The sequence below is a fragment of the Anopheles maculipalpis genome, chromosome 2RL (assembly GCF_943734695.1).
Source record: "Anopheles maculipalpis chromosome 2RL, idAnoMacuDA_375_x, whole genome shotgun sequence".
NCBI lineage: Eukaryota > Metazoa > Arthropoda > Insecta > Diptera > Culicidae > Anopheles > Anopheles maculipalpis.
Window position 1 is genome coordinate 54,962,594 of NC_064871.1, and position 23,536 is coordinate 54,986,129.

Here is a 23,536-nt window from a genome sequence, read left to right on the forward strand (position 1 = left end):
AAAGAGGAACGAAGTATTAGGTGCGCAAATAAATAACGGCCATTTTGTCATAAATTTATTTTTCCTTGTGGCATTTTTATTCGTAGAAATTTTGTCAATTAAACGATTGGCGATTATTATTTATTACTTTCTTCCATCTTTCGGTTAAACCGCGGATTCCTTTTCGAAAAAATTATACGTTTTTCGACGCAATCCATGTATCCAGGTATTCTGAATCTGTTCATTGGAGGAGAACTGCTGGTCTGTCAATCCATCTACCATGGATCGGAACAGATGGAAATCCGATGGTACCAGATCCGGTAAATACGGCATGCGCGATAAAACATCCCATTTGTGGATATTAATGTAGTTTTTCACAGGTTGCACAACATTTGGCCGAGCATTGTCATGCAACAGTATAACTTTGTCGTGGCGTGATGAGTATTCTGGCCGTTTTTCACGCAGTGCTCTGCTTAAACTCATTAGTTGTTTCCGGTAGCGTTCACCAGTGATTGTTTCTCCCGGTTTCAGAAGTTCGTAGTAGATGACGCCGAGCTGGTCCCACGAAATACTCAGCATAACTTTCGAGCTATGGATGCTCGGGCGAGCTGATGATGTTGGGGTATGACCGCGGGATCCTCATGATTTTTTGCGCTTTGGATTTCTGAACAAAATCCACTTCTCGTCTCCCGTCACGATTATGTGCAGCAACCCCTTTCTGTTGTGCCGCTGGGCCAGCAATTCACACATGAAGAATCTGCGTTCAATGTCCCACGGCTTCAACTCGTGCACCAAGACGGTTGCAAGCTCTTCTTGCATTTGGCAGTGATTTTCCTCCAGTAAAGCCGTCAATTCTTCGTCGGCGAACGTTTTGGGACTTCCTTCACATTAAGCATCCTCCACGGCGAAATCACCGCTTCAAAAGCGACGATACCAATCCCAACACCTTGTTTCGCTTAGAGCAGCATCGCCGTAAACACTCGAAAGCTCTCGATGCGCTTCGGCTGCCTTTTTCTTCGCTCGAAACAAAAACAGCAACACCTCCCGCATATGGCGCTTATCCGACTCAAAATCAGACATTTTCAAGAACTAGGAACATTGACTCGCGCGAAATAATCACTAATCTGTTTACGCAGTTTGTTTATGTCATTTCCGAACTTGATTTATGACGTTTGTAAACGTCAAAACCGCGACACAGTCCACAGTGGCCCCATCGATTTCAAAAAGGCCGTTATTAACTTGCGGACCTAATATGTTGATTCGAAGTCTCCATAAACTAACCAATCTGTAGAACGCACTAATCTAGAGTTTTGTTTGATTTATTGCGGTTCAGTTTGAAGGAACTGCCTGTGCTCGCGACAGTCATGAGTATCAGATTCGTACCTCAAAAATATTTTTGGAATTTTAAGTACTTATGCCACAACTGTTTTAAATTTTATATACAAGGCTTTTTAAGGGTTCGGTCAACAAATGTACCAAATGTACAAATCAAATCATCCGTAAAACAGCCACCAGGAACGGGCTTTATTGACGGGTACACTCAAAAGGTGAGAGAATTCTGTCTCAGTGGTGTTGCTTTTTCTTTCATCAAGCCATTAAAGAGAAAATCCTCCACAATCAGCAGTGTACTAAAAAACTCGTCCAAAAAGCATACGCTTGCTGAAGACGAGCCAGCCAACCAGCCGCCCTGGCTTTTATGATCGTCCAACGACCAGTGCACCATTGACTCTTTTTCCCATTTTGTGCTCTCACCTCCGGCATTCAAGTGGTGTGTGGCCCATGTGAATGTACTATTATGTGTATTATGAGGCGGGTTTTTCATCTTTTCCGCGTCGCGCTTATTCTTATTCTCCGCCTGCATCCTAACGAGTCGTCACGAGCGACGAAATAACACGTTTCATGCACTCTCTTTGCTGCAATGGATCGCGCCGGAAGTGAATGCCGAAACGAAGCAAAGGACGTGTCCTCCCAGGATAGTGGAGGAAGAGTCGGTGTCCGTGCTTTAAGTTTATGTTTGTTTCTCCCTCGTACCCCGATGTCACTGAAGAGTATGTATTTCTGTTTTGGTTTTTTGTTCTTCTATCGTTTGGCAAACACCGTGTGCTCTGCATGGTACGTTGAAAAGAATATGTGAGCCGCCGAGAGTGCCTTTGGTTGATTTTTCTTTTTCATTTAACACACCTTACTTACGGTGCTCGTGAGGAAATTTTCTTTTCGTTTAAGAACGGGAGTACGTCGCGATTTGTGTGGCACATTGCGGAGCGTTTCATTTTTTGTTGTCTATACCTAGAGGAAAAGGTACACATATGCCCTTTTTATCGGTGAAGAAGTTTTCTTTCCAAACCAAGCTTGTGAAATTGTTAGGTTCGATGGAACATTTTGGGACATTTTCCACTCTTTTCATAAGACATAATGTGTGCGAGTATGTGTATGAAAAATACATACCATGTTCATATTGATAAGCATGGAGAAGCAAAATTTAAACGCATTCTGATAGTACTTGTTAAGGATGCTCCTCGGAAGGCGCATCCTTTTTCGTGATAATCTCTCGCTCTCCTTGCTGCCCGCCATGGTTTTCTTTTGTTAGATTTCTCAAAACCCTAAGGTCCTTGCCCTTTCGCTGGACTTGTATCCCATATTGCCTTCCAATTTCCATTGTGTCGAAATTTTTGGAACGACAATTTTGGGGAAATTGACGACACAGTGACATTGTTGTGCGCTGCAAGATTGACAAGCAAGGGATACAGCGAATATGCACCACTCGGTCGGTACCTTTCTCCTCGTACGGTTTTATGCCTCGTTCAATCCAAACACGAAAAAGGCGCCCTTATTGCTCTGCATCATGCAATCGCCCCAGAGCGTGTTGCGTCCTGCAGGTTTTTACGGAGCAGATAAAATGCGGATCACGTCTCAAGTTCAATTTTGAAGCTTTTTAGCGTTGAACCTCAGTGCCATGGATCCCTTTTCGCTAAGTTGCCCCGGTATTGTGTGTGTGTGTGTGTTTTTGTTGTGTCCCTGACCCTCTCTATCTCTCTCTTTCTCTCTGTTTTTGCTCTTCGTTTTGGTGCAGTCAAACTGATGTTGCTACTGGATACCTTTCACTGCAAGAGTTGTAATTTTGTTGCTTTAGCGAGCAGGAAAATGAGAAAATGTTGGACAAAATCTCACAAACGAAAATAATGGGGAATGAAGAGAAAGAGAGAGAGCGAACAAGGGCGAAACAAATCAACAAAAAAGCAGGTAGTTGGCCACCCTTTTTTGTATGTGGATATCATTCCGTGTTTCGTGCTGGCATCCTCATCCCTATTTCGACGAAAAACTAGGTAGAAAATTTATGAATTTAACCCAAAACTTTTCATCTGTACACTACGTGCTCGGGTACAGTACAACACAGGTTTACACGTCGCAGCCACTTAAGCTTGCCAGTTAGCAATGATTATTTATACGCCATGTTTCTCATGCCAAAGCGGAGCGTTTAAATGTAGATTGATGGTAACGCAGCTTTCGAGAACGAAATATAAATGTTTAATTAAAGGTGCGAAAAGAATATATGTTTAAAAATGAGGAAGAAGCTGTACTGAAGATGATGTGTAAATTTGAGAATTGAAAAATTCTCAATACCATAAAAATTAAGTTAGGATGGCGATATTTGACGAAGTGGCTAGATTTTTGTAGGTGTTTGTTGAAGGTCTTGGGCAGCGAGACTACCATAGTTTCCATACGGAAATTCATAGCAAAAACACGTAAGATCATACAATAAGACCATGCATTAAACCTTAAATAATGACAACATGTTTCATGCTGTTTTACAAAGGTGGTTTAGGGACAATAGAGCTTTTCAAAGAAATGGTATTTCACGTATCAACTCTTTCTGTAATTGGTATTGCATGTACAGTATTCTAGCACTACCAGAAAAGTTCGTAAAACAGACCAGACCAAGAAGACCAAGGTAAATCATGCTTTCTAGGTAGTTTTTATCTGGAAAATACTGTTACTCAAGCTGCTCTATCTATCCATTGCGTAGTTGCCAAAATATCCCAGATATCGTAGAACAATTCGCTAGAATTTTGCACATACATGCACAGCCCCTGGTAGATTCAAACGAACACACACCTCATAGCATAAACCGTCAAATTTAAAATGAAATTATCCAAGGAACAATGTTTCTGAGAAATACTATATTAGGCGCACTGAAGTTTAATTGCGTAGAGTACGGTAGCCGATAAACAAGCTGAAGCAAGCAGCAAGGATTGAGCATAATGAATCTACACATGTCTTTCATAGCAACCATAGCCGGAAGCTATCCCAGGGCTCTCGTTTCTTTCCTCGGCGTTCAGTTACTTTGTCCATACAGTGCTAGCAGCACAATCTGCATTAGACGGAAATCACACGATGCCGTACTGTGTGCAATTCGATATCTAATTAAAGCCATCCCAAACATGTTGCACATATCAATTTCAATCAAATTGACTACTCCGAAGAGCACAAACACGGAACACGCGCCGCACGCAACGAGGCGTCGAGTATCGGAATGTCCTGCCGGAAGTGTGAGACATGCATTAGATTAACTCGCAGAAGGACAACGACGACGCGTCTGAAGTCTTGTTGCCCGTCATTGACCGAAGGTGCCAACGGAGGGTGGCTTTCCTTCGTGGCTGGCTGAAAGCTTTTGGGGTAAAGCGTACACCGTACCATGACTCGAAGTTAATCACCATGTCAGGTCGGTTATCCAGGCGGCGAACGTGGGAAGACGCGCGAAAACCGGAAATTAGAGGGCTGGAGTGAGCTGTTGTGATGTGTTTATTAGCGCTATGGCTTTCAGGTATGCTTATCTTACTGGATAGCACCTTCGCACCACGGAGTTCGCTTTCACTTGGACCAGAAAGGCGTGTGGAATTACAAGCAAACCAGAAGACACTGATTCCGTTGGACGGCAAACTAATAACGCTTTCGCAGCTTCGTTGTCATCACTATCGTCCTTGGGTGTATCGTTGCAATTTCAGTTGTGGGTTTCAATGTTAGGTTGACCGTTCTGATCGTTTAGCAAATTATGTTGCTTTCAACGTTGGTAGAGTTTCATCTTCTGTTGTTTTCCGTATTTGGAATATGATTCTCGATGCTCTTGAAATCGTCGTATCAAGCCGTAGGTTTTACTATCACTACATTTTCCTGCCACACAGATCCAGATTTGTTAAATCAAAATCGCTGTAAAAGGATTAGCTTGGAAAAAAATCTCTGCGGGCGCTTGAACCCATAAATACCACACGATTTATAGCTTTTCCACACGGAGCTAGAGATATCGCCCAAGAATAGCTCTAAGATTCTGTGATCTCACTATCCAACGTACGTTTGCTCTAGGATAAGCTTAACAAACGAAAACACAACACCGAGTGGCTTATATGCACACCGACTCGTCGCCTGCCTTTGGGAATGGCCGCTTTAGTGGTTTGAAAAAGCTTATGCTAATGTTTGACAGCTCGGATCGTCCGACTTAGGTGTGCTCGTCGTGAAGGAGGACAAAGGAGGGGGAGGCAAAAAAGCGGTACCGAGTGGTAGATCGGGAGTGGGAAAACATTTTGCACGCTTGAATTAATCTCTTGGGTGAGAGGAAAATCTTCTGCCCATCACCGCCGTCGCATGGAGGTGCCTGGTTCCTCCACATCCATGCTCGAGGCTCTTTAGTTCATCTGTGTTCTTGATGTTATCCATCCCTTCGCACATCGCTGACATGGAAACGCCAAGAAGCATACAGGTGTTAAAGAGTTATGCCAGTGTTACGGAGCAAGACTGACGCCCCAGATGATGACGACGAAGGACGATAGACGGCGCCTCGGTGAAAATTTATTTAATATGGAAATTAGCCTCGCTCGATTCGCGCACACACCTGCACAATCACGCGCGTGTGTGTGTGTGTGTGTTTAAGACCTTTAGAAGATTGCGGAAACTGTCTCAGCTTCTAGCCGTGGGCATTAATTCAAATCAGCTGAGTGAAAGTGCTTTCTCCTTGTGTACCTTCCGCAACATCCCTTTGCTTGATGGATTATGGTAGTTTTTGTCGGGCATCGACTAAGCGCGCCCCAAGCTTGTCAAGAATCTTTGACATGAGTCTGCCTCACCTCCGACAATCTTGTGCTCGGCGGGGATCACGACGTACGACACAATGTCGTTGGCGTCGTAAATGCAATCAACAAGTTTGGGGCGGAAAATTGCTTCGATAATTTGTTTCCGTTTGAACGCATGCCAATTTAATTAATTGTAGACAAAACATGACCATTTAAAGTGTAAACTGAGATGTAGACTCTCTGGAACGGTAGTTAGAACGGTTGTTATTGTGCTGTAGAACGATCAAGTTATTTAAGTTCCTATGCGACTATATCAAAGACAGATTGATTGTTTGTAAGTAAAAGCTGAAACATCAGTTGAATACATTGCAATACTTTAATCAAATAAAACAAATCATACAATATTGTGTTCAATTCCACATCTTAACTCGCTTGGAAACCCATCAACGCACACACGTGTGCCAAAAGCTGACGGAAGAGTAAATGAAACTATCGCACTGTTTGTTCCGATTTGTGGTTCATGTCATCCCCAGGCATACAGCTCGATGTCATGGCAATGTTTCGTCTTAAGCGTCTTACCCCACTCACAATTAATGTCAGCATTGATGGCCCACGAACTCCTACACACCGAAACACGCCGAAAAACTAAATAGCAAAAAAAAAAAAGAAACCAACACAAAACCACAACATTGAAACGAAGGACTATCCCCCGGAGGACAATTTCACAACCCACTTCATGTGATGGGCCCAGTGACTCGGGGGAAGGGGAAGAAACTTTTCGCCGAAAACCATTCAACAGTTGCTATCAACAATCGAAATCGTTTGAGAAAGTTTTAGCCACAAACAAAGGTTTTGATCGTCCCCGCACCTACATCCGTCGGCTCCAATCGCCCAAGCACAAGGGCGGGCGGTGGGGGTTGGCTTTGTGGGAGCTTTGCTCAATTTCACCGTTTTCACCAACAGTTCTAACTGTCATATCATCCGTTATCCGGCGGCTCCCTTCGGACTTCCTTTTCGCTCGCACCTTTTCTGGCTGATACGAGCCAGGGGAGCGGTAGTGGGAGTGGGAGGTCATGTGAATTTTCCACACTTTTTGCTGGGAGAATCTGGCGCGAGTTCAGGCTGCTGTACAGAGTGTGGAAAAGTCAAACGCGAGACCTCTTAACGTGTAATAGCTTCGGTCGCGGTAACAATGGATTCGACGATGGGAATAATCATCGCTGGAGAAGAATGGCTGTGTGTGCGCTATATATGGAAAAACAATGGCTCCATGTGAGAACACAGTTTCTCTAGCACACATGACAGCCACACACACAAACATACCCAAGCTCAAACATACGGGTGTGAATCAAAGCAAACATAATTTACACGTACACACCACATACCGTCAGAGCGCTCGAGTTGGAATTGCGCGAGCACGAGATTTCGGTCGCTTATCGCATTCGCGTGCAACCACGCGTTGGCGCAAAGAGGAGGATTTGGGAACAAAAGGACATCACACAACAGGCGGCGACCTGCGGCTGGCTGGATGGTGGTGGTTTCGGCTCGTTCACCTTGCATATTATTTCACTGGGAGTATCAGACCTGGACGCCGCTGACTGCTGACATGAGATTTTTCGGAAGATGCTCTGTAACTCAAGGACGATTTTTCGTATGTGTGCGTGTGTGTGTGTGTTTGTAAGCTCGCATATGTTGACGTTGAAGAAGTGCTTTTGTTATTTTGACATCTGCTTCTTAGTGCGACACATCATCACGGTCGCCATCATCATCTTCGCCTTTGGGAAGGAATAGCGGGAAACCTATTGTTCGGTGAATGGTTGACTGACGGCATCACGCTGTTCAGGCCGTGCGAAACGACGAAACGTTCTCGTTTAAGCTTTGTCGAACGTTAGTAAAACAGTAACATCATACGCTCATCTTCCCATCGTTCATCTTCACATTCCATCGAGCTTTGATTAGGTGATCGTATTTCAACGAGCGCATCTTGTGGAGTGTAAAAGAAATGCTAAAATTAAGATAATGTGGAGGTGTAATGTGAGATGTCGGTAAGCACGGTATCTGTGGTTGATGCCCCGGGAGGATCAATTGTTTTCTATTCGTCCTTGGAGTTTTGTGTTTGAACTTGTTAATGTTGTGTACTCCTCTAGCCTCGTAGCCCTTAATCTGTAACAATCCCAAACGTCCTATACTTCAAAACCCCGTGGCAGTACTGTATGTGAACGGGTGAATCATTAGGCAAGCAATAAGGTTGTAATGATCCTTATCTAGAGCAGTTGCATTTGGTAGTGAGTTTTCGCCGTCACGTGCACGATGAACACATTCGTCAGTTTCAGATGTTTGCACAAATCTCAACCAGCACCAGAAAAGACAAAGATTGACGACGAGCTCGTCTGTTCGGTATACGACCACAGATAGATGAGAAGCGTCGGTGTGGGTTCGAGAGTTTGCAAGCCGATTTGGTTGCTAAACCACTCTGGTATGTGTGAGATAGTTGACTGAAGCTGATTGGAAAAGTTCCAGATGACGTTGAAAAGAGTGCAAAAGGTTCATTAGCATTAAAGCACGTCCCTAATCTTCACACATTAGTTTGTCAGGTTTGTTCAGCTACGGTCGCTTTATGATGCGGGATCCAATTTCAAGACGCGAGTTTGATCTGACTTGATCGTGACGTTTAACAAGTTTTCTTAGGACCACAGGTAAATGGGAGCCATTGACTCAACATGCAAACTGGAAAGATTTACCCTCGATATGCTTGTTTTCTTATAACAATCGTCTGGATAGGTTTGTTTGCTTCTTCAAAGTTGCTTTGAGCTTGCTCATATATATTTTTCAAGAACTGTTTTAAAATTTCCATCCCAAAAGAAAGAAGAGTTCAAAAAAAGTGTATTGCATCAATAAAATGTAATAATGGTTTCACATACCACCAGTCTATTTTTGCACAGTTTTTTACACAGCAAGCTTAAAAAATACACAAACCGGTAAGCATTCCAGTCAGCAGTCAGCTAAACGACGCATCATCATCTTGATGTTACCTGATGTCATATGGCCACATTCTTTTCATATACAAATTTCCAATCATCTTTTTCTCGCTTTCTTACCGTTTGTCACACATCTTTTGCTCGCAAGCTTGTCACCGGAACAGTCTTTTCCGACCAAATAAAGGCCAAACATTCCTTTTTTTTTTTGCTTTGCTTTGTGCGATTTCATTTCGAAGAGAAACACCCACAACGGGGAGCTTTCCTTGGTTTGCCGATCCAGTTTTGTAACAATGTTTGTTGCTGAAAAATGTGTTCTCAGGCATATGAATGTTGATGAGTTGCTGCCAAAATCATTGTGAGAAAACGTCGAACGATGGCCGCCTGTAGCTGTACCGTGGCAGGTGCGTTGAAATGATTTCCTTAAAATGGTCGAGGCTTTTGCAATGCGAGCGGAAAAGCGTCGTTCTGTTGAGGGCTTTTACTCGACAAAAAAAAAGATCTACATAACGCGGCCGTAACGATAAAACGCGCGCCCGCTTCGCACAGTAGTCGAGGTTAGAGCATAGGCCTCGCACTCGAGTAACCTTTGCTCCCGAAGGAGCAGCAGTTTCATGCTTTTCATCGAAGCACACTTGTCCACTATGCGAACACGTACCTTCCCGAATGTTGACGGCTTCCCGGGATTGTAAGAAGCTACATCAGCAAAGATGGCATACCCTGTTGGCATGTGTCAGGGACACAAAGCAAGGGCAGAGAGTTGAAGGCGGTAGTAGCAAAATATATTACAGATATTATTGCTTATTGTAAGTGGTTTGATGTGAACGGTTGGCATTTTTCGCCGCATGTTACGTGGTGGTGGAATTTCATTTATTATTCACCATCAATGCGATTCTTCCGTCGCTCTGTCAGCCGTTTGGTGGTCGGCTTGCCGTGTTCGCTTGCTGCAACATTGTCGACATTGTTAATGCTATTTTTTGTAACTGTTGTTATTGCTGTTCCACGCATTGCCAGGTACGTCAATTCGCGTCGTTTGGCTGTGCGTTAGGAAGCATCAAATTTTATGTTATCAATTTGTTGTGAATACTTGCCGGTTCGGCTTGACTGCGCAAAAAGAGAGATGTACTGTTAGGGGGGAAAAAAACGAGTGAAAAAAAATGGGCGTGAAAGTATTGTCGAGTGTAATCCTCTTACCATAAATGGGCAGGGAAATTGTAATTATTTGGAGCATTCAAATGTGTATTTAAATTTTTATGTTATGAAACGATGCCATTGCGTTCGCAGGCAAGCTAAAGGCAAATTGTTTGTTATTATTTGTTCCAGTTATTGCGTACGGTTAAGCTAGGAAAAAGTTAATGCATTTGATGAAAGGAAGCAATGAGTAGCATCGCGATTAAAAGTTTTTGTATAATGCATTCACATTTAATTCATTGTGGATGCCGGACCGTTTCGCGAAAATAGTACATCGTGTACATATGATGAGCGAAAAACTACCTATTTTAAATCTTGATATAACAACCGAGCACACCCGGGATATGGTGCCCTTTCACAGCTCGGAGAAGGAAATGTCTCCCAGCAAAGAGGAAAGGAGTATACTAATTTTAAGTTTATTGTAAGCAAGACGGCCTGGCCGTCCCTCATGAATAAAAAAAAAAAAATCTTGATATAACAATATAACAACTAGGGGCAGTCCGTGAATCAATTCGGTAGTGGCAATTTATTCAATTTCAATGAGTTTATCATACCATGAAGTAGCATTCTCATGCTCATTTTTATGAAACATTATGTTTGTTCGCGGAGGTTTCGGATGGTAGTTCGCTGCGTTATAGTATTTATTATCTAAATTTGCTCTTTTTATAATTTTCTGAGTGTCACTCACGCCAGTGACACTCATGCCCTACTCAGTGTAGTGAACTCGCTACTCATTGCAGTGAACTCATTACTCACTTGACGAATAGCTCTTCGTTAAGTTTCTGCCTCACCGTTGTGCGTGAACATAAACCCCCCCCCCCCCCCCCACCCATGACGAAACGTCATCGAAAAACGTAAACAAATACATGTGCTAGCTAGTGCAGATGTTTAAACATTAATAGCAAACTACTCTGATTGAACAATTTTCTAAAGTATTCCGATGTGCTACACGCGTGAGCTGAAAGTATTGTGCTCGACCATGAACCAGTCTTCAAGGTAGTATGCAAAGCAGAACTTATCCTTGTCCTTTTCTTGTAGACGACACCCGGATGCCCAATATTGCCAGCATCGATCGTCTACCAAGCCAACGGGATCCTCTGGAGATGCATGTTTAAATGGAGTAAGGGCTCATACCGTTTACTGATAAAGTCAAAAAGTTTGTAACAGTTCTTCGACTGTTGTAGATAAGTTCGGTCACAGTATCGTCCAAATTGATCATAGGAGAGCATTTCGAAAGAATACGTGGCAGCACATCAGTTTCCAGTTTTCCATTCCAGCAGCAGCAGGCATCAGGCGGCGGATGATGTTGATCTACATTCTCCCAAATATCGGTGAAAATGTCATGCATCCGAAGATACCCCATCAATTTGTCGCCAATCAATGCGTGAGCGGAACACTCGCTCACATGTTTCGATTGTGAAGCGCTGTCCATCAATACTTGCACAAATCGTATTCCGAAATCGTTAATCTTTGCAGAGGCAGTTTGGCGCAAGACTTCTGCTTCTGCCTTCCCTAAAGCTGCTGCAACGATGTTAAGTGTAGTGTGTGTGACCGTGTTCGTGATCGTTAGTGGTATCGTAAGTGGAGTTCTCAGCTGGCATCGGTGCAGTGGAACTACTACGCGTAACTAGCCTGACGCGCATACGTCAATATCCTTGGCTGAGTTAAGTCGTGAACTTGTGACGTCACACAACTTGTGAACACCAATGGAAGCGCATGAGTGCCGGTGCTGGCTTGCGCCCTCAGCCCTTGGCATAAACGTTGTTTTGCCAGTAGCTGAGCTTCTACGCGAATCAATCGATTTTCGAAGGATTCCCTCAGTGTGACATTGTATTCCACTTCCTCTTCAGTGGAAGCACAATCTTCAAACATTTGTTGCTCCTTTTCCAACTCTTGGCTAAAGCTGTCGAAACTTCTTACGTGCGTTTCCACCTCCATCTAGTCTCGCTCCGGAACGAAATTCTCCAAGAATCGCTCGAATTCCGGAAGGGACGACAACAGAACTGTCCGCCGGGAAACCAAAACTACGGGTTGCACGGGAATTGTGATTGAGTGCGAACAACAGTGTATCTACGTGATGCGGTAAGATATCAGCTGTGTGTTTCGCGAAACAACGCACAAAAAACGAAGAGACACAGGCGGGAAACGGGTAACAAAGGCTACAAAAACAGCGGAACAATCGAAACTTTCGGGTTAATCCAGAAATTCTAACTACCCTGGACACGGCACCAATGTTTGTTCGGGGATGCTTCGGATGGGAATTCGCTGCGTTATAGTTACCAAATTTAATCGTCGTGTTTAGTGTTGAAAGTGCACGCAGGGTTTGCTATCTAAATGTTCCCTTATTTATAATTTTCTGAGTGTCACTCATGTCAGTGACACTCATTCACTACTCACTTCAGTCAGCTCACTTCACTACTCACTTCACTACTCACTTGACTAATTGCTCTTCGTCAAGTTTCTGCCTCACCATTGTGCGTGAACACATTATTATTAAACTAATAAGCAAGATGTTAAATGTTACTTTTTTTTTTATCTCGTGGCGATAGCTTAATGGTATACTTAAAATCTTCAGAGTTTGTTTTCGCTGATTGAATTTAATGTGTGATCTAAAACTCATGGATTTCGTGGTTGAGCCTTGCTGCAACGCCATCGATCCGTAACTTACGTTCGGCTTAAAAACGCCATAAGCACCTGAAGGCTATGTTTTCGAATTGAACTATTTTATCGTGTATTGTCTTTTTTATAATAGTAAGCAGTTTGTGAGGCACAATTCTTGGCTTGTTAAAAGATATCTAACAGTCCGGGAACATCATATAATTTCTGCGGGTGACAAGAATTAGAATAAAATCCTTCTTTTTAAATACGATGCTAAGGTTATTTTCGTAGAACTTTTGTCTATATTACCTTTTGTATAAGCTTCGTCGTTTTGGTTTGACGCTCTTAGTTTGGTCCAGCGCCCAACGACAACAATTCACTTCTGTGAGAAGATATATCCTTAAACAAATGCAAGGAAATGATGGTGTTTTTATGCTTGAATACATGCTTTCCGGATGAATTTTCATCGATGAAATCTCTACATTTCAACAATAAGGTGGTACGCCATAATACTAAATTATAAATAAAAAAATATTGACTTTTTCAATGCAGTTAAAGCTTAAAATAACTGTTCATAATTATAATCTGTAAGGTCCCATTAATTATGTCATAAGAATTTAAAATTTACTTTTTTTAAGGATTTGAATTGCCAAAAGCTTTGAACGAAAAAAAGCTGTGTAACCAAGTGTAACAAAAATTGTTTTTTTGCAACTATATGAAATTAATTTGCATTATCAAATTACAACATTGCGAGAAACCTGCGAAAGAATGTACCAGTACTCTTTCTCAGTGTGGGTTCAACACCAGCATTCAGCCAAAGGTGTTTAAATGGAAAAGCCTTTAAATATATTGTCTCGAACGAAAGTCGAAAGGACACGGGCACCATTTCGGCGCCACACAGTTCTATCGTCGTTCACGGGTCCTCTTTCACCGATTTCGATTCTGTCGCCTTTCTTGTCACGAGCAGTAGCTGGGGTCCGAAGTAATCCTCTTTGCCAGTCACGCTTCGACAACGTTCAATATCCAGCTTCATTAACCCCGGTTCACATTTGAGTTGGGGTGGATGGCGCTTTCTACTTCTTTTCTCGGGAGAAACGCGCAACGTGCAAAACATTCAAAGAACGACACGCCGAACGCCGGTCGGGCCGCACAATGAACCAATAAATCAATCTCAGAAATAGCAACGTAATCTCCATTTGTCTCCTCTCAATAATGTAATGGGCTCGCTATTAATGGAAGGCTGGCTGCTGTGGGAGGCGGCCAACGCGTTGGTTTTGATATATTTCCATTGATACCGGTGTTTATCGTGTTTCGTTCTGTGAATTGGAGTGAGGTTCGCGGTTTTGTCAGGAGAAAATATTTCTTTTTGTACCATCGAAGTTTAGGTGTATTATTGGGCAGATGGTGCACGGTAATGCACGGGGAGGAAAAGTTCAATAGAATCGTTTGTTTACCGATCGTTGATTGTAAATATTTTTCTTGATAATTTCACTTGCCATTCAACCACACAAGCTTGTGCAATGTGTTGATTTGATTAGCTCAATTTATCTTTCCTATTGCGTACTTCATTTTAAAAACATGTCAGCTGTATAAGAATGATTTTAAAAATAAATTTCAGAAAATTTCTTCTTTTCTTATTGTTTTCGATTTTCCACCAATAATACCACCGATCGTTGTGAACATTGCAACGAATGTGTGGTTCGCATGATCGATTCTAAAGCGAGCCTGATGGGATGAACATACTTTAGAAAACACCAGGAAAATTTCAACCACCACATCCGATCCGCGGTCACATCTTCTCTGCACTGTCCTTCCGGTGACTCCCCTCTAGCGAGTGCCTCAAGTGCCTGTTTATTTGTTTCGCTTCAGCGCAGTGCAACGGAATTTGATGGGATTCCAGTGTCGCAAGCGCGCCGTGGCCGTGATCGCCTGCCGATGACAAGCGTCTTGGTACCCACACTGGGTAGTTTAATACACCAAGGAGGGTCAAGATGTACGAAGGCGTACGGCGCTACCATCGTCAGACCAGGAATAATGCGCTTGTTTGAGATTCGGGGTGTTGTTACAAATAAAACCAGGACAAGGGAACGTTCGCCCGCCAATGTTGTGGGATGGAGCAGCTGGCTTAGAAAATGGAGGAATGTCGAAAAATTCTTCTGCTAAGCAGTGCGGGCGAACGGGCACGGGCAAGGCGGACAATAAAAATCGAAAAATCCACTCTCTTATTAGAGCGTGATTTTTCGTTTTGCTTCCCGCGCCCGAATTCTTCGCCCTAAATCCACCGTTCGAATGTGGTCCGCGAAGGGAGAGTCTAGAGAGTTAGGGGGTTGAGTTTTATTTACTGTGGCACATTCCGTTCGTTTTTAAGGCGCTCCGATGCTGTGATGCAGCTCTGATACCGGTAGTCGGGCGAGATACCGCGTCTTATTAAGTGTCAATGGTACTTTTCTGATTTCAAAACCCACATCGAAATCGATGCCACATTCTGTGCGCGCTGGGATATCTCCCTTGAGTGTTGTGAGTTCCTCATTCTTTCCAATCTCGCGTTCGGTTAGTCGACTGTGTGCCAATCGTTCGTGCCGTTACACAAGGATTTGCTAAAACAGGTCGTTTGTATTGACTTCTTGTAAAGTTACCCCTAAATTGTTTTTTTCCACAATTGAAGTAAAGTAGTACGTTTCAGACCAAGTCATGGATCAAGTCACTGGAGTCTGCAGAAATAGATAAAATATTGGAAGGAGTTATCGAATCTGTATATAAAAAAACTAAATATAAATAACAAGGATCGATCAGTTATGACTAAAATAGGTTGTATCTAGGCGGCCCGGAGGTGTAGGCGACAGCGGTGCTGGTCTTCAAACGGCAGGACAAGTGTTCAAATCCCACCCGGACCCCCCCCCCCCCCCCCCCCCCCCCTCCCGTAGTGAGGATTGACTAACCAACTACGTTGTATCGGCAGTCTAGTAAGCCATTTCGATGGTCGGCATGACCTTAGAGTCGTTAAGCCAAGAAGAAGATCTAGTTTGCTTGAAACGGATTAGGGATTTTGCCGTGTACCTATGTCGTTGTGGTGGGAAGAAGAGATTCACTGTTGCCATGTGGTGGAGAAGAAGAAACTCGGACTTATAATCGCGACGAGAACAGAACAACATGATTGCTAACTGTGCGGACCAATATCTTTCGTTTAACTGACTGTCCAGGCAGTCTGAAGATTCTAGATGAGAATCTTCCTTACAGGAAAGTTGGAGACATCGAGGCCTTACCTTTGGTAGGGGGACTCTCGATGCTCATCGGCGGAGCAAGTCGGCCAGGCGACTTTGGATGTTCAGAAGAAATATCCCTTACTGGCATGTTGGAGGTTTGAGGCCTTACCTTGGGTAGGGGGACACTCAAACCTCTAGAAAGAATTGAACGCAAGGTTTAGCTTGTTGTACCTTCTCTCTGCCTGTCTGTGTGGTTTCTCTGTGTGGTGTGTGTAAGGCTTCCAAGACCGCTTTATTTATACCCAATCTTACAATAGTTTTTGGTCGTTTTTGTAACCAATATTGTTTCTTAGTGGTTGTTCTTATTGCTATTGCATTTAGTGCAAAATATTTACGTAAGCATAAAATGTGTCACGGTGCGATTGATTGCTGCACTTGCAAGAAATGTGTCGGATATCATTTGTCGTTGGATCTATATGCTTGCTATGCATGAAGTTACTTGTTTGTGTTTTGTTGTTTTGTGTTGCTGACCACTGTCTAGACTCGCTGGTTGTTTTGAACTGATATCATATTGCATTGCGTCGCTCGCTAGCCGGGTGCGCTGGTAAGTGTTTGAATGTTCATGTTAAGGCGTGCGTGTGGTCAAAATAGCTGAATGTACATTTCTCACGTTCTTGGCTAATGCAGGTTATTTGTTAAATTGGTGAATTTCCGCTCACCGTAGAATGCTACGTAAGGCTTGTTGTATGCGAAATAATGTATACTCTAGTGAGATGTTTAGCAGATATGCTACATCGTGCTCGACCCAAGCAAACTGATATAATCATTGATACATCGGGATAATCAATGAATACATTAGACGATTCGCTAATTTTTTTCAGCGTGTCGATCATTCCAATAAATTGGTTACTTGTACCAAACGAATAAAACACTGATGATCATTTTAAAGAAATCTTTTTCTTTGCTTAACGTCTTCAACTGCGAAAGGAACTTAATCTCCAGTCCTGCAGTATAAAGAACGGCGCCGATGTCGCATCACCATCGGGATGCCATCTTTTACACCAATAGTAACGGTAAAATTGTTTTCACTTGCTGCAAAAGCCCTCGATGCTCACGAATGAGCGCATTCTATCACAGTTTGATTCTATTAATTTCTAAGTGGGCAGCCCCATTAAAAATTGTAAAAAAAAATTTCTGGAGCCTACCTCATCACATGACCAACTCGACGTTGGAGTAGCTTCTCCATAGTCCTTCCACTGTCGTTTGAACACCGTACGGATTTCGTCAGATTTAGACAGTGTTCATGTATCCGATGCTTTGCTGTAGTACTATGTTTTCACAATCCTAGCTTCATCCGTCGTGGCTTGTTATCTTTTGTGGTGAAATCACTTAAGAACTCAATATGATCGGTTGAGTGCATACATCTTGAACGATTTTAAAGGTGGTGCTTATGTATATTTGTTTATCGCCCATGCATAAAACAGTGTTTGTTAGCATGATTGCTGTCAGTACCCCCATCAAGAAAAGGCATCAGTAATTTATACTACAATAAAGGACTCTGTCGGCCGTCACACTGAAATAAAAATATTTAAAAAAATCCCCAACATAAAACTGTGTTACAATAAATTGTAATAAAACACGTTAATTCATCGTCGATTCTTTTCATCAAATATCTTGCTTACGTTAAAGCTGACATTTTAAATATTTTTCACGCAAATAAATGTTTTCAGCTATTTGACTCAACACACATTCCGCGCTTGTTGTTTTGTTCCGTGTCTGTTGCCGGAAAAGCCGCTACACCGAAGACCAAGATTGATGAGCTTTCTATTAGAATTAGATCATGATTTAATGGAATATGAGATATCCATCCATCTTCAACAACAAGCCAACATGCAAGATCGTGTATGGCCCAGCAGGGTTGATGTTTCGCATTCCACTAACTTGCCCTTGCAGCATCTTTTCGGGGGATTGGGGATGCTTCGGATACAGTTACGGTTCGGCATTGGTGGGATCCACCATTTATCTACAAACGACCAGTTTCATCCCAGCCGAGTTCCAAGCGAAAGGGCACAACGTGATGAGGACTCTAAGGGGAATGTTGTGTGTGCTGCAGAAAGCGTTTTGAAGTAGCATCCGGAAATTTGCCTTCACCGTACTAGTGGCGGCCAGGGGCTCATTAATGATCGTATGTGGTATTGTATAACATGCGGGTAGCCGTAAGATATATGACTCGGTAAAAGTTCTCTCACCGAAAATGTGAGCATGGCGCTGATCTCGTAAAGAGAACGCAACATTTGAGCAATTCAATTAAAGCTAGCAAACTGTTGTGTTTTCTCCGAGTTTGGAGGGTTCTGTATGGGTTATGAACAATCTTAGATAATTGTTGAAAGTTGTGATTTGATAAATAAGTAAGAATTATTCTTACTTATTTAACGCACTGATAAAACGCATCGCAGGATTTTAATGTTGCAAAGTGTTAGTAAAAAATTATAGCGTTCCTTGCTTCTAAAGATTAAACAGCTCTCACGACATTGAACCGAAGTTGCCCACATTGCATGACCACAAAAACCGCATCACTTTAATGCAGTGCAACCGATCGCCCAGGACTTCCGGCTGAAATGAACACTTTGGTGTCGAATTGCCAGCCCAAGTGTTGTTGGCCATTGATTTATCGATCACCATACCACCAGCTACACACAAACGCCGACTGACCTTCGTTTACGGTGCAAAAAGCTCCGTAAGAGCGTGGGGTCGAATGGTACGAAAAACCTACCGAAATGGTTCAAGTGGAAAACCGCACAACATTAGTCACATGATTTCATTTAAAGGTCAATTAGAGGGACCATTATTTAAAAGGACCTGCTCGACACAGTTCCACTGCTCAGCGACTGGAGACCAACATTTGTCGGTGTCATCGTTTCCGTCTCTTGCCGGCAGCAGCGGTCAGTTTTGCCGTTGCTGAGATATTTTGCAGCATTTTCTATTTTTCTGTTCATCATTCCTTCGCTTTCATAGTGAGCGGATTCCTGTTCCTGGCTTGTTTCGCTTGCTGGTTTCCTGCCACCGCTACTCCCATCATTACACCACTTGCTCTACCAGTTGGACGATGTCAAACTGTGTAACGATGGGCGAGTTGAAGAGCAAACCACTTGAACTGAGCTGCTCTTTGTGGTGTCTGGGCGAAGAAGAAGAAGCACTCGGTTTGGTGTAAAACGGGGCAATTTCGGTCTGGCGATAGTATATCACTACCACTCGTTTCGAGAGGCTGTTGAATAGTGGAGTGACGTGCAACATTATAGGGTTTAATTCGGCGCTCGAACTTTGGCATGCATCTTTTATGGACGTTGTTGAGGATGCCATGTTCTACATTCATCTGCAGAGAAGTTCTTATTACATGGAGCATCTTCTTCGCTGCACGAAGAGAAATGTAAAGTCTAATGGAACAGTTTTTAAATGCATCGGTCTCATTGCAGAGATACACCCAAGATAAAAAGTAACATAAGCAAAAGAAAACTTAACTGCTTAACGAAGAACACGACAGGAGTCTGAACGTTGATTCGGGAAACTGTATAGAATTTTTTTTTACTGGAAGGAGAGCATTAGATTGTAGTGTTCAAATTTGTCAGTCCTTGGACTGTTAGGCTAAGGCTAAGATTGTTATTCCTTATGTTTCATAAAACAATTAATACATATGTATTATTACGTTAACCTACTACTTATACAATAAAGTCACAGAAGCCAGAAATGGCATGCATTGCATACAAATATGTTTTCAAGCAATCAAAGGCTAAACCTATTAAATCAACCTAAATACTAACTCAATTTAAAAATTAATTTATAAAATAAAACTTAAAAAAAAACAGCTCTAAGTAAACTAAAAATACAGTAATTTAAGGAGAGGAAAACAGGAAGAATGCTGGAACAAATAGAAGAGATTGGGAAATAAGTGGGAGGATGGTTAAAAAAAAGGAGTGCTTGATGAAGAGATGCCAGTATAGAACAAAAGACACTCTTCCCGCGGCTATTTAAATATCGAAAATTTTGCCAAATGATCAACAAAACACTAGAAGTTTTACAATCGTAATGTCAACAATAATAGCAAACAGTAAGAGTTTTTAGTCGGCAAACAGTAAGAGTTTTTAGAAGGCTTTAGTCGAAGATACAATACTCTTGCATCAAATTATGTATAAGAAACAAACCCAAAAATGATTCCTCATGTATGTTACAGTAACATTATCATCCTTGCTTCCCGTTTAGCATATCGTCGCTCAAACTTTGCTGAAAGCCTTACGATGTGAGTAAAATTAAATTTTCCAACACATCGTAGCCTCGACGACCTTCGCAGTATGAGCATGAGGGATGAATTTCTCGACCTTGTTGCGTGCGGCTGTGTTGGATGTGTGCGGGATGGTTTTATGAGCAAAACTCGCTCAATTATTCATAATTATGTTGAAACTTTGGTTGATCTCATCAACGCGTTCCCGTCTGGGTTGGGGTCAAATCAAAAACTTTGCCCACTTCTTCGCCCAGAACTTCATTGTTCTAATCCGACGGGCCGGGCGAACAAATGGATATGACAATCTCAATTTTATTGGCTTTCACCTTCGGAGCGCTCCAGCGCTCGGTTGGGTGCGCTGTTGAGTTGGCATCGTCGTAGGGAAACGTGTTTGCCGTCTTGAAGGATAAGTTACGTTAGGCTTCATGACGATGTCTTGACTATGATAAAACTGATCATAAAATATGCGTCGGCATGGCGTAATTTTTCGCAGTTACGCGCCCGCCTTATGAAAACGGAAACTATTTACTGTATTTCTTAGTTTATGATAACGATTGTGCAGTGTATTAAAACGAAATTTTTCATTCAAAAAACTAATGTTCATACGCGTTTCATTTGCAGAACTGCCAGAGAGTGGACCCACCCTATGGACGGAACATACCCGGTACGAGCCGGGGGATGTACTGAGAGCAAACTGCACCTCACAACCGTCGAGACCGAAAGCCGAGCTAACGCTGACACTGAACAATATGGTGGTAAGCATCCCGCAAAATGCGTTACTATGAAATAATACCATCACCCTATGCTCCCACAAACTCTGTCCCTAATGGGGTAGTTCGTTTAATTTTCGTTCAAATACGCTTGCTTTCCGGTGAAAAATGTAGTCACACTCACCATTCCTGGAGTTTAATTGATTCAGCAGAGCTCTGTGTTTTGTGTGTACCGTTTGCATTTCGAGATTTGGTGGAGTTGGGCGCTGTTGTGCTTTGGCAGTCCTTCCCATGCTGCCTCCGCCTCGGATGTTGCAACGGTGCTAAATAGAATTCGTATCCGCGCACCATCCCCGGAACGTCAGTTGCGCGTTGAAGAAAATGCAAAATATTTCTGTATTTAATTAAATTGCGCCTGCCGGTGAGTGATGACGGACGGATCTGACAGAATGAAGTTATTGCTCCCGCACCCATAACCAACGATAAAAATGCAGTCCGAGAAATGGTTAAGGTATGGCCTTCTGGTCGCGCATAGTTTTGAGGGAAAATATTTTTTTTTTCAATGCCCGCTTGATCTTTGATGCAGAGGTTTTAAAGCTACCGAGTTTGAAGCAAGCAATCTTAATGAAAGGTTCTTTTAGAACGCATCAAATATGTAGTGCGTCTTGTGTTTCTAATTCATCTTAATTTATACAGCTGTGATAAGAAGTTTCTCTAAAGTACTGCCTACAACAATTACTCAAATACTGTTGTACAAACTCTTTTGTGCACTTTACTGCTTATGTGTTTCGCCAAGCGCAAAGTGGTTTGTGTTAGCATGTTTTGTTGAAATGTTTCCCTCGTAGTCGTGGAGGAACGTAGAACGGTGCTCGGTAGTTTCATTCCAACTTCTCCTTGCGTCCATACAGCGACATAAGTTTTGTGGGGCGCAAAAGGCCACATGCTACCAAACAATTAAGCATACTGCACAATGCAAATTATGTCATTTGCCATCCGTATTCGCCGACCGCATCGTTCCGTTCGAGCTGAACTGAGCTGAGCTAATGGACTCGGATAAAAACGGCTTACTCTGTCCCCGGGCAGAACTTAGTCCTCTTAGTCGAGTCGTTTTGTGTTTTCTTCAAATCGTTGCGGTAACTCCGTTTCTACACAATCTTATCCTGGACTGAATAGCTCTATAAAGGCCAAAGGAAAATGTTAAATACAAACCGCAAGCACAAGTCAAAACTTTACCAACAAGACCCCCGCTTTCTAGTCCTACACAACTAGTCCTTTACCTGTCAATTTTTCATCTAGTTGATGTGAGAGAATCCGTTTAAACATTTTCTTATCTAGAAGATTGACTGCAAGATTATCAGATCAACTCAAAATGTTTCTATTCTAGATCGCTAAAACAAATAGATAAGTTTTGTTTATTGATGTACCGTATGTCACCTTGTATACTTTGTTGTGTTTTGTATAACGATAGACAAAATATTGTAATTATTTATTTTACTAGGAGGATAGTTATTAGAATCAGTGTCGATGATACATAAAAAATGAGCATATTATGCAACAGGATTTTTTTACTTTCTAAAACCTTATGCTAAAATGTTTTAAAAACAAAGTATAAAAGTATTCTTTCATCTACAACTGAATCCATACCATGCTTTGCTTTTCCATTTAATGGCTAAATAGCTGCACCAAGCTTTATCCTGGAACTACCTCCCCAATTAAACATTCCATGGATCGCAATTTCACACTACTGAACATGGAAGGTTTACGCCAGGGAAAGGAAGATGCTTGCACAGGAGCTTCTCCGTACAATGTTCATGTTTTGAACGGGTACCGATGAATGGTTTCCACTATAAGGTTGATGAAATCTCATTTTCCATCGTTTTGCTTTCTCACAATCAGGGTACCGTGTTGGGTGTGATGCTGGGAATGCGAGTAATTGTTCCTGTGAGAATTTCGGTTCCGGAATCCTGGCACACAAGCACACCATACAATGCGTTGGTCAATCGGGTGTCGTTGCTGCGTAACGATTAGCATTTTCTAGCCAGTCAAGTACACACCCGTGAGTTGATTAGGAGAAGCTTCCTCGGACATCGCGCACTATGTATACCTTTCGCGATTGTAGTTCATCCTTGCACCGATAGTCACGGTTGTTGTCCGACATTCCGTTGTGACAAAATTCAAAATCATCGTTCCCGGGATGTTTGGTACCCGCAGACCAAACCAAACCACTCGCACAAACGCGAAGGTGAACTGCAGGCAATTGTTTAAGTTTTTACCGTGCGTTTTCCTATCCTCGGTCGGATAGCGGCGCGATGTCCTGCAGCCCGCTAGACCAGAGCCAGATAGCACGATGGCTGTAAAGCTAATGAAATAGCATGGACTCTGTATCGTTGTGTGCAAACGGAGGATGTTTCGGAATTTAATTAGCTCTCCCGGTAGTCGTACCGAACATCGCCGTGCACATCAGTACCGTTCGGCAGCAAAAGTGGACACTTCCGATGGGATGACTTGGGCGTCCAGAGCCGTCGCCATTATGCACCAAGTG

The 23,536-nt window shown here is 42.7% G+C and overlaps 2 protein-coding genes across 2 annotated transcripts in view; both read left to right on the forward strand.

Moving 5' to 3' along the window:
- Positions 1 to 23,536, forward strand: part of LOC126557466 (polypeptide N-acetylgalactosaminyltransferase 16-like) — a 359,463-nt gene that overhangs the window by 220,167 nt on the left and 115,760 nt on the right. The gene's annotated exons all lie outside the window — the stretch shown is intronic.
- Positions 1 to 23,536, forward strand: part of LOC126558482 (uncharacterized) — a 136,592-nt gene that overhangs the window by 66,217 nt on the left and 46,839 nt on the right. Inside the window, exon 4 of the mRNA XM_050214503.1 lies at positions 20,906 to 21,039. Within this exon, the coding sequence (XP_050070460.1) occupies positions 20,906 to 21,039 (134 nt within the window). The remainder of the gene's footprint in view (positions 1 to 20,905; positions 21,040 to 23,536) is intronic.